Raw genomic sequence first — 12,219 nt, 5'->3', positions numbered from 1 at the left:
TAGGGAAAGGAGGATAGCTAGACAGTGATAGATGAAGCCAGCTGGGTAGGCAAAGTGAAGGGCGAGAGAGGAGAGTGGACCATTGGAAAAAGGAAGGAAGAGGAGATCTGGGGGATATGATAGGCAGGTGAAAAGCAGTAAGAAGCCAGAATGGTGAACAGAAGAAAGGAGGAAGGGGAGAGATTGTTTTTACCGGAAGGAGAAATCAATATTCAGCCATCAGGTTGGAGGCTACCCAGGCAGAATTTAAGCAGTTGCTCCTCCACACTGGGGCTGTCCTTATCATGACACAAGAGGAAGCCATGGACCAACATGTTGGAACGAGAATTAATATGTTTGGCCACCCAGAAGTTCCACTTTTGGCGGATGGAGTGGAAGTGCTTGACATGGTCTGCCAATTTATGACAGGTCTCAGCAATGTAGAGGAAGCCGCATCAGGAGCACCAGACACAATAGACAACCTCAGCAGATTCACAGGTGAAGTGTTGCCTCACCTGGAAAGACTGTTTGGCGCCCTGAATAGAGGTGAGGGAGGAGATGGGTGGGCAGGTGTAGCACTTTGGCCGGGATGTGCCAGGAGGGAGAATATAGGGGAAGGAGGAATGAACAAGGGAACCATAAAGGGAGTGATCCCTGTGGAAAGCAGAGAGGGGAGAGGTAAAGTGATAAGATGCCTTTGGAGATGGCGTAAGTGCAGAGAATAATCTGTTGGATGCAGAGGCTCAAGAGGTGGTCGGTAAGGATAAGAGGAGCTCTATCACTGTTAAGGTGACAGGAAGATAGGATGATTGCAGATGTTCGGGAAATGGAGGAGATGTAGGTGAGAGCAGCATCAATACTGGAGGAACGAAACCATGCTCTTTGAAGAAGGAGAATATCTCCGATGTCCTGGAAAGGAAAGCCACATGCCGGAAACAGATGTGGCAGAGGTGAAGGAACTGAGTAAAGGGATAGCATTTTTACAGAAGACAGGGTGGGAAGAGGTATAGTTCAAGATAACTGTAGGTATGGGTAGGTTTATAAAAGATGTCAGCAGACGGTTTGTCTCCAGAGATGGAGACAGAGAAATCAAGAAAGGGGAGTCTGAGGTCAGAAGTGGAAATACATTCTACAGTGATTTATAAAGAAATTAGCATTGATTTGATCTGAGAGAGTAAAAAGAAACATTAAATGGTAAATTTGGTACAGTTAAGAGAATATGCTTAAAGATGTCATCAGAATCAGGTTTATTATCACTGACACAAAGTCCTAGAGAAGCACAGCACAGAAACAGGCCCTTCGGCCCATCTAATCCATGCCAAAAGCATTTAACCGGCCTATTCCCATCGACCTGCACCAGGACCATAGCCTTCCGTACCCCTTCTATCCATGTACCTCTCCAAACTTTCCTTAAACGTTAAAATAAAGCTCACATACACCACTTGTGCTGGCAGCTCATTCCACACTCTCACGACCCTCTGAGTGAAGAAGTTTCCCTTCTGTTCCCTGTAAACTTTTCACTCTTTACCCATGATCTCTGTTGTTGTCCCACCCAGGCTCAGAGGAAAAAGCCTGCTTGCATTTACCCTATCTACACTCATAATTTTGCTTACCCCTATCAAATATCCTCCCATCTTCTACATTCTAAGGAATAAAGTCCTAGCCTATTCAGTCTTTTCTTGTAACTCAAGTCCTTCAAAGCTGGCAACATCCTTGTAAATTTTCTCTGGACTCTTTAATTCTTATTTATACCTTTTTCTGTAGGTAGGTGACCAAAACTGCACACAATACTCCAAACAGGCCTCACCAAAGTCCTGTACAACTTCAGCATAACATCCCAATTCCTGTACTCAGTGCATTGATTTATGAAGGCCAATGTGCCAAATGGTTTCCCTACGACTCTATCTACCAGTGACACTATTTCAATGAATTATGGATCTGTATTCCCAGATCCCTTTGTTCTACACACTCCTCAGCACCCCACTGTTCACTGTGCAAGATCTACCCGGATTTGTCCTACCAAAGTGCAACACCTTGCATTTGTCTGCATCAAGTTCCATCTGCAATTTTTCCAGCTGATACAGATCCCTCTGCAAGCCACGATAGCCTTCCTCATTGTGCACTACAACCCCAATCTTGGAGTCATCTGCAAATTTGCTGATCCAATTAACCACATTGTCATGAAATTTGGTGTTCTGTGGCAACAGTACAATACAATATCTTAAAAAATGCCAAGTTACAATAAGAACTATATTAAAAAATAGTGCTAACAGAGTGCAAAATAGTGAGATAGTGTTCATGGACTGTTAGAAATCTGATGCCGAAGCATTTTGCCAGTATTGATGAAACTGGAATATGCATTTTCAATTATCATTTAGATACTTTAAGATTTTTTTGTCTCTTCTACTCCTCCATTCTAATTTTTAACAAAAACATTTGTACAATAATCCCACATTTATTGTGTAATCCCCACTCAAAATCAAACTTTAAAGCTTCGTTGTTGATTAAACATCCAATAGATTTCTTGAGGTTTTGGAATGATGCGAGTGAATTTAATATCAGTGACCAGTTGTAATTTTTAATGTGTAGATTAGCAGGTATGTTAGCAATCAAATGTTAACTACTTTATAATCTTGGGAGTGAGTTTGAAGTATTATACTGTATGTTTAACCTGTGAAACACAACACTTTCTCATGGCCAACAGTCTTTCAATATGCAATAATTTTAAAATCCTTTATTTATTGTCATAGACTAATGTAACCCACTCAAAAGCAGCATTTTATTATTCATTAAAGTATATATGTACATATTTGCCGTACTGGCTGGTGACATAAACAAGTTAGAAGCTTTGTAGATATACATGTTGGCCTTGAAATAAATGTGTTGAATCAGTCTGATGCTGTATTGTCATGCTTGATTATGAAAGTGATAGTGACAGATGTTCTGCCCTCTTCATCCACTTGCAGATGTACATAGCACTGATTTCAGTCCATGCACTGATACTGTGTGGCTTCCAGTTCTTCTTCTGTATCAGAGCACAGTGGAGTGGTGAGTAACTACATATGTTCAATAGGTTGAAGTGGTTTTGTGACAAATCTTGTGATTAAAAAGCAGCAGTTTGATGTATGCTAGTTGGCCAAAAATTTGGGCTTCAAATTGGCAAGATATTGCATTATCCTACATCAAATATCAGATTTGTGTGCTTGTGTACACAAATTCCTTTAAGTGGCAATTGAACATCTTACGTTTTTAGCTTTAGGGAATGCAAGAAAGTAGGAACAGGAGCAAACCACCAAGTATAAAAGCCTGCCACAGTATTCAATATGGCCTGTGCTGGCTTTAACTCTTGTCCCAGTACCCCATAGCCTTCAATTCCTCAATCTTCCAAGTATTTATGTATCTCAATCTTGCATATATCTAAGTGTCCTTGGGGACAGAGAATTCCAGTAGTTCACCACCCTCTGACAGAAGAATGTTCCAATATTGAAAAGCCTAGTTAGAGTGGATATGGAGAGGACATTTCCTATACTGAAAGAGTCTAGGACCAGAGGGCACAGAAGCATGTGTCTTTAGAACAGAAATGAGGTGGGATTTCTTTAGCCAGGAGGTAGTGAAACTGGAATTCATTGCCACAGATGGCTGTGGAGGCCAAGTCATTAGGTGTATTTAAAGCAGATGTTGATAGGTTGTTGATCATTAAGGGCATCAAAGTTTACAGGGAGAAAGCAGGAGAATGGGGTTGAGAGTAATAATAAAATGAACCACAATGGAATGGTAGAGCGGATTCAGTAGGCCAAATTCAGCATCTACGTCTTATGGTCTGATGTTGAATAGTAACATCTAAAACAATTATTTGGCCAGATATGAACAGGTTAGAGAGATAGTAGCCCAAACAGGGAAATTGGGACTAATTTAGATGGGCATCTCCTTTAGCATCAACGAGTTGGGCCGTAGGTTCTGTTTTTTGGTCTATGACTCTGCATTTCTACACATAATAAATGACAAACTCTTTATTCTATAGGTATTTGCTTTATTTCTCACACCCCCATTAACTAAAACTAGTTTTGGTTTATTCAGCAACAAAACATTAGCTTTCTCCTTTTTCTGAGTTAAACATAAAAGGAAGAAACAAGTTGATCAAAAGTCCAGTGAGCTCTGAACTGTGCACTCAAGTTCCCCACCTCTTTAATGCAGAAGAATAGTTATGCAAATGTTTGTTCACAAATGACAGATTTTGTTTTAGATTATTTGTTGCTCGCTTTAAGCCATGACTAGTTGCTTAACGTTTTTGACTATAGGAAACATGGTCGTTAGTAGTGATTTCCTTACATTCCTGATCACACAATTTAGCTTTATTAATTAGAGTTGAGTTGAGTGCCAGATGATCAAGTGCTGAATCGCACTTGTGATTTACAGTGTTGCTCTTCACAAAGCTTTCATTTGGACCAAGTGAAGTCTGAGGAGTTGCTCATTGCAGTGACGTGTTCTGTGAGCGACAGCAAGAAAGTGCTGGGTTAGAATTAGTCTTACCTCGGTTCAAGGAATAGGTGGAGAGCTACTCTGATGGAGCTGTAGTTACAGAATGGGTCCATAGTGAAGGCAGTTGCAGCTAGAAAAATGGTAAAGTGGTAGAGAGTGCCTTCTTGAGCTAACAAGTGTTGCTTTGGGAATTTATATAGCATATTACCATGTTCATCATCTCTTTGGAATTTGAGGATTATTCTCTGTTCAAATCATAATCAGTTTTACTCATTCATCCCTCACCTCTTCTTTCCAATTCAATCTCGGTCATATATCCTACTCTCACCATGAACATTGAATTACCACTTCCACTTCCATTACTTTCCAGCTCTTCCCTAATCTTTCTCAACATTTTTTAACAGCTGGGCATAGTTTAACATTCACTGTAAACTCATTAACTCCTAAAGCTATTGTGTCTGTACTTCACCCTACAGTCTTTCCTGTCAGAACTCTGTTGTATTCTCTCAGTTTCAATGACTAGTTAAGAGGCCCCAAGATCCCAGATCAGGGTAAGCAATGAGGCTCTATGGCAGGAATTGGTTAGAGGCTGAGATATCTAGAAGAAGGAGGGTTGAGGTATCCCATTGGATTGGGAGATTGCGATCTTGGATGGGTGGTGGATTGTAGGGACAGGGAATTAGATGTTTCTGTAACTGGGCCTTGAGGTGGGGTGGTTGCATGTTCGGAAGCTGCCAGGATGTGGGTTTGTGAAATATCAGGTGAAGCCATAGGAATGAAAAATTGAATGAAAAAAGAATGAAAAAAATGAGGCTTACCTGAAAAAAATTCAGTTCATCATTACATTGGGAAAACCAGGTGTCCCAGTCATGGCAAGCAATATTGCTCCTCAGGGAATTTAATTCCTTCCCTGCAATTCTCCAAAAGAAGCATTACTTGGCTCGTGTCTGCCCTCACCCCATATTCCCACCACCCCACCAGGGATAGGTTCCTCATGTCCTCACCTACCACTCCACCAGCTTCTGCATCCAGCACATAATTCTCTGTAACTTCTGCCATCTCCCAACGGGATCCCACCACCAAGCACATCCTTCCCTCCCCCCCTCCCCTTTCTGCTGCCTATGCATTTCCTTTGTCCATTCGTCCCTCCCCACTGATCTTCCTTGTCCATGCAAACAGAACAAGTGCTACTCCTGCCTCTACACCTCCTCTCTCACTACCATTCAGTGCCCCAAACAGTCCTTCCAGGTGAGCCAACAATTCACCTGTGAGTCTGTTGGGGTCATAGACTGTATTTGGTGCTCGTGGTGTGGCCTCCTGTATATTAGATTGGGAGACTGCTTCACCAAGCACCTATGCTTCATCCACCAGAAAAAGCAGGATCTCCACTTCCCAATTAATTCCACTACCCATTCCAACATGACACTCCATGGCCTCCTCTACTGTCATGACGAGGCCACACTCAGGTTGGAGGAGCAGCACTTTAGATTCCATCTGGGTAGCCTTCAACCTAATGGCATGATCATCGATTTCTCTTATTTCTGGTAATGCCCCCCCCCCGTCTCACCATTCCCCATTTCCATTTCCCCTCTCTCACCTTTTCTCCTAACCTGCCCATCGCCTCCCTTTCTTGCTCCCCCTTTTTTCAATGACCTGTACTCTCCTATCAGATTCCCCCTTCTTCAGCTATGTATCTCTTTCACCAATCAACTTCCCAGCTCTTTATTTCACTGCAACCGCCCCTTCCACTTTTCACCTATCACCTTTTGTTTCTTCCGTTATGACCCCACCTTCTAACTCTGACTCCTCATCTTTTTTTCCTCCAAATCCTGACGAAGGGTCTCAGCCCAAAACATCAACTAAAACTCTTTTTCACGGATGCTGCCTGGCCTGCTGAGTTCCTCCAGCATTTTGTGTATGTGTTGCTTGAATTTCCAGCATCTGCTGATTTTCTCTTGTTTATCACTTAGCGAATGACATGATTTTATGTTAGACCAACAAAGGTCATGTGTGAGGATGAGCATCGCTCACAAAGTTACCTGATCAAATTTGCAAAGTGGGCATAGGTTTTACCATATTCCATTCCAAGGAAAGAGAAATATATCAATGCTGATTTTAAAAAATTGCAATTAAATTTTAAGAAATATAAGAACTAACTTTTGGAAACTGACTTCTTTTACCATGATCATCCAAAATGTTTGTTTTTCTCTCATTAGCTACTAAGGAGGTTGATTTAAATCTGGTATTGTAGAAATATGCACAAACTAACCTCTTTGTCTTGTAGTTTTACTGAATTTGGTTGCCAGCCAAAAATTCCCCAAAACCATGCAGAGAATTTCAGTTTGCCTCATGTTTTGATATGGCTTTACCAACACTGTCCCATTAGCACTAAATTCTGACACATTTACTACAATACAGCAGATATATATCAAATAACTGCTTGATAATCCCAATTAGTGTGACAAAAGAACATCCCATTAGCTTTTTTATGTGCCAATGTTTCAGTAAAGATATTATCACTCAGTAGAACAATTATTTGAAAGGCTCTGTGTGTGAGAGTATATTTATTTACATTGCTTATTTTAAATTAAAATGGATGTAAAAGGGTAATTATAAATGGGTGAAAGAAAATTAATCGTACTTAGAACATATATGTTAAAAATATTTTAATAGTGCATTTTTCTCTCCACAGAATGCAGTGGCTTCTCACCTCCTGTAACTGTAATCTTAATTATATTTTTGTGCCTTGAGGGACTTCTGTTTCTCACATTCACCTCAGTAATGTTTGGCACACAGCTTCATTCGATATGCAATGATGAGACAGTAAGTTTTATTTTTATGATTTTTAGTTGAAGAAACCACATTGAATGTTACTAGAGGGAGAACTTGTCACCGTTTTTAATGAAGTTATGCAAAAATAATCCCAAATAAGAGCCTTTTATCCTCTGCTTTGTTCTTCTGAACATTATTTTAAAAGTATTTTGGTGTTTTTCTTATGTGCAAATATAAAGCCCTCAGACTAGGAAAGATTTTGCTCTCTTTTAGAGTCATAGCGTTATACAGCACAGAAACAGAACTTTCATCGAAATCATCGTCGCTGACCAAGAGTTAGTCCTATTGGCCTGCATTTGTCCCGTATTCTCTGAACCTTTTGAGTACATGTGCCTGTCAAGGTGTCTTTTAAACACTGTAATTGTACCTCCTTGTAGCTCTTCCTCTGGCAACTCATGCCATATTCCATCATCTGCATAACGTGCTGAAACAAGTTAAGCTTGCAAAAATTCTTGTATTAAAAGCACATACATGCTTTGCCAAAGATTGATTTTTAAAGTAGTAAAGTATATTAAAATGACCTTTTGTACATCTTAACTTTTTTAATATAAAATCATAGCAGGTGTTAATGTTGGCTTCATTGGTGAACTCAGTTGTTAGTATTCTGAATTCCAAGCAAGTTGTGGGTAAAACCCTGTTAAAGACAATAAACGTAGAATGCAATTGAACTATATTACTGTACAGGATAAGTTCAGTTTCATCAGAGGAAGTGTCTTCTGCATGAGATGTGAAACTCATATACTCTGCTGTCAGATAAGAGCCTAAAGCAAAATGCAAATGAATGGAAAAATTATTCTTTTCAACACAAACTAGGATTGAGCTGTTTCTCCCCCCCATCACATTAACATCAACCCCACCCTGCTTTCCCTTCCTACTTTTACAACCACCTCTAACCACATAAGGAAAAAACTCAAGATGGAAAGGCAGAGTAGGAAGTTGGTTAAAAATTGTTGCACCCATTCAATGGCCATGGCCCTACCAAATTCCAGTTGAAAGTATATGCACAAGGCTACTAAATGGACTGTATTAACATCTAGGTTTACATGCAGAGAAAATTAGTCCAGGCAACTGATTCTGCAGCTTGTATGCCTCTGTTCTACGTGGATAGTACAGAAAAATAACATTGCAAAAACTGTCAGGTTTTTGCATTGTTTTGCTTTATAGTTTAGAGCATTAAGCAAACTGTTAAATTTAGCTCTGTTGCTGAGCAAAATAAACTCCTTAAGTGATATTGATTCTGAAAAGGTTGATTAAGTGCAAAATCATGCTGAACTTTATTCCTATTAAACAAGACAAATGTTAAAAACTGAAAATAAGATAATTCACCCAGGTTTTTAAAATTTCCAAATTCAAACTTTTGCTGGACTCTGAGGTCAGTGTCAATGAGGATAGTTAAGAAAAATATAAACATTCTCAAAATCTCTTCTTCATGGTAAATTGATTAATTCAGCAACAACCCCCTCCATCCCATCCTTCTAGTGAAAAGGGAGTGAATATTTAAATATTTACCCAGCATATAATCATATTTAATCAGTGTTGTTGTGTTTATTATGCAGGAAATTGAACGATTAAAAAATGAAAAGCCTACATGGGAAAGGAAGCTACGATGGGAAGGAATGAAGAATGTTTTTGGAGGACAACCTTCGTTTCTATGGATTAATCCTTTCTCAGGCATTAGAATAAGGCGACTCCTTCCTAGACCGATAAAGGGAGGACCAGAATTTGCTGTTTAAGAAGAACTTTTCTGAGAAAGTAGTCTTTCTAATACTAAAATTAGCACAACAAGACTTCATTCTTTTCCACAGTCTGCCTTTAAGGTACTATGGATTAAATAACTGCTGCCTGTTAAAATTGCACATAGTAACCTAATTATGAGCAAATCTCATGAAGTCTGGAACTAGTGAACTGACAGAAAGCTCCATCGGCCATCATACGAATGGATTGCAAAGATCAAACTGTAGCTTTGAATGGACAGTTACACATCCTAACTCTACTGTACAAAGTTGCTCATTTTGTAATATTGCATCAATGTACTATTTGTGACATAATCACAAAATATTTGGATGTAAACCACAATGAGATTGATGTCATTTTAGTAATATTGCTTAAGAATGTTCTTAACATAAAATTTGTCCATTTGATAATTTTCAATCCATTTAGCATTCATGAAAATACGTTTCAGGTTCCATACTTAAAACTGTTAAATGAGATGAAACATCAGTTGGCATTGGATAATTTCTTTATCTGTTTTATATTTTTATATGTATATAAAAAGAACTCTAAAGAAGGGGAAACTTTATTTTTTCAGTTCATGTATATTTGTGTTTTTTTAATTTCAAGAAAGCTTTTTTCCTTTGACTGTGGTATGGGTGTGCACTGTTACAACTCAAAAGTTTACCTTGAACGTAACCACATTTTCACTTCTATTTATTTCTTTGTTAAAATACCAAGATGAATTGTAAGTGTAAGATTGTTGATGCTTCTGAAATTGAAATGAACTATCTTCATTACAAATCATCTCATTAATTTAATGTAGAATGATTGCTCAGTATATGGAATAGAATAAAACTTATTGTTTCTAATTCTCTGAAACATAAAATTTGGTTGAAACCAACATAGATGCAATGATTTAATTTTATTGTTGCAGAACCTTGGTGTTCATGTACAGTTCAACTTCGATACAATTTATTGTGATGAGGTGGATGAAATATGCTTTCTGCAGTCTAGATCAGCAGAAAGTATAATCCTGCCAACTAGTAGGCTGTATTAATTTTTCAGCTGACTTAAATCCTTCAACACTCAAAGAAACTATCAGAATTCAGCTGATAGAAAATAAATGTTAATGTTTGATTTTTGCTCCTAAGGTAAAGCATCTAGTATATAACCTACTCCCCATATGATATGATGTATTGAACAAGTATACAAAGGTGCAAGCATTACACTAACAGAATGTAGTGACACAGTTTGAGCATTAAATGTCAATTGAATGTAACTTATGATTTAAGAGTTGAAGGGTCCTTTTTATCAGTAATAGTGTGCGTGTCGTCTCATTTGTCTTAGTGAGCTATTACACTGTATAATAGCCAATTCCGTAATGCTGGTACTGTTTCTGAAATGTGTTATTAGGACTCCATAAGAAAACTGAGAGTCAGCTCTCAGGTAAATGCAGCTGATGTCATCTCTGTAGTGGGAAGGTGGTGGGTTCGGGTTGTTGAAGAGAGAAAGAATAATAAAAGCAACAAAAGTAGACAGAATAACGCAAACTACCAAGAAAGATGGATTGAGGAGAAAAAAGTTGCTTCAGTGATCAAATTATTACTAAGTAGGCTCTGACTCTAGGTTTGAAAATACATTCAACTACTCCCTTCTATTTTCTGTCCCCTTCTGTTTCCATCTGCACATTTCACTTATTTGATTCCATGCTCCATTTCTCTTTCCTATCAGATTCCATCAGCTGCAGCCCCTTATTGCTTCACCTATCACCTCCCAAACTCACTATTTCCACTCTTCCAAACCCAAATTGTCCATCAACCCTCGTCAACTGGACTCACTTTGCCGGCGTCTGCTCTCCACATTCCCTTCACCTCTTTTATTGCCTTATCAATCCTCTATCTTTTAGTCTAAATGAAGGATCACAACCCCAAATATCAGTTATTCATTTCTTTCCCTAGATGTTTCTTGAGTTTCTCCACCACCTTGTTTGTAGTTTCAAATTCTGGCATCTGCAGTTTTCGGTGTCTATTCAGTTGGTCAAACCTTACTTTATTTACTGAGGAACTCGACTTGAAAGTGCTCTTGTAATGCTCCTTTGAATGCATTCTCATTTACCATTTTCCATTTGGTAATCTTTTGAAGTGTAATTCTAGAGATGGATGTAGCCAAGCAGAAACAAAGGAAAGTAAAACTATTTTCTGGAGGTAGAGTCCAATTCTGAATTTAGTCTGCAATTTATAATTGTCCTCAAAAAGCAGTGGACTATTGTTGATACTTCAGATGGTACAAATATGCTGAACAGAATCCATTCAGTGGGGATTTGCTTTTATAAAAAAGCACCCATGAACTTGTTAAAGCTGAGTATCATAGACAAAATAAAAAGAAAAGGCATTTGTTATGGCAAATATTTACAGGGCCTATTTCTGTCGTCTGGTTGCCCCTGAATTTAATTCAAGCTTCAGAAGGAGTTTTAATGTTTTGTGTTCCAGGAACATCCCACAGCTGGATGAAAAGCTACAGAGTGCGGAAAAGCAGAATATGCTCAATTGCAGTTGAATAATTGTGAAGATCTTCATTGTCATGTCTTACACATGATTGATAGCATTTGGGTAAATGCTGGAGGGCCGCTACAGCTGTGGAGTCATACTTAAGCTTCGGAAAAGCTTGGACGGCTCTGAAGTATAGTGTGGTTTATCAAGTGCTTTTGAAATTCCCTTATTCAAATTTTCTCACACGCCTTTATTGGCCTTTAAACAAACAAATTAATATTTCATAGTGAATCCTGGTGCCAGCGACCAACAGTGACATTTTCCAGGCAGCTCATAAAACTACTAGATACTCTAGCAGATATACTTCTGAGCAGTGATTGCTGCAGCCTGTAAGTTCCCTTTTATGGATGTTCATTCGAACCAACTAAGTGATCTTGGGCTTTTGGGATTTCTTGGGGGATTTGGAGTAATTGACCGTCGAAAGGGCAGGTACAGTCGGAGCAGCTGTCAATGGGGGTGGACACTGCACTGCAGCCTGAAGGCAGAAGGTGAACTCGTGGACGTTTCCATTATTTTGTGAAAATTAAAGAGTCAAGCGAGATTAAACTTTTCCAGAACTAGAACTAAAACGAACAGGTGTTTAGCGCAGCCAGCCTGTCTGCATTCGAGAGCTCTTCCTCTTGCTCCTACCAACGGGCAGGAGGTGCAGGCGTCTTGGGTCTCGTAA

At 39.0% G+C, this 12,219-nt stretch overlaps 1 protein-coding gene across 1 annotated transcript in view; it reads left to right on the top strand.

The window, feature by feature from the left end:
- zdhhc7 (zDHHC palmitoyltransferase 7) overlaps window positions 1–10,286 on the top strand; it is a 71,821-nt gene extending 61,535 nt beyond the window's left edge. The window contains exons 5-7 of the mRNA XM_073070342.1: window positions 2,946–3,027; window positions 7,151–7,281; window positions 8,847–10,286. Of these exons, the coding sequence (XP_072926443.1) occupies window positions 2,946–3,027; window positions 7,151–7,281; window positions 8,847–9,023 (390 nt within the window). The 3' untranslated portion in view covers window positions 9,024–10,286. The remainder of the gene's footprint in view (window positions 1–2,945; window positions 3,028–7,150; window positions 7,282–8,846) is intronic.
- Window positions 10,287–12,219: the final 1,933 nt, after the last annotated feature.

The sequence above is a fragment of the Hemitrygon akajei genome, chromosome 17 (assembly GCF_048418815.1).
Source record: "Hemitrygon akajei chromosome 17, sHemAka1.3, whole genome shotgun sequence".
NCBI lineage: Eukaryota > Metazoa > Chordata > Chondrichthyes > Myliobatiformes > Dasyatidae > Hemitrygon > Hemitrygon akajei.
Note: the sequence above shows the minus strand (reverse complement) of the source record. Positions and strands in the feature narration are given on the sequence as shown.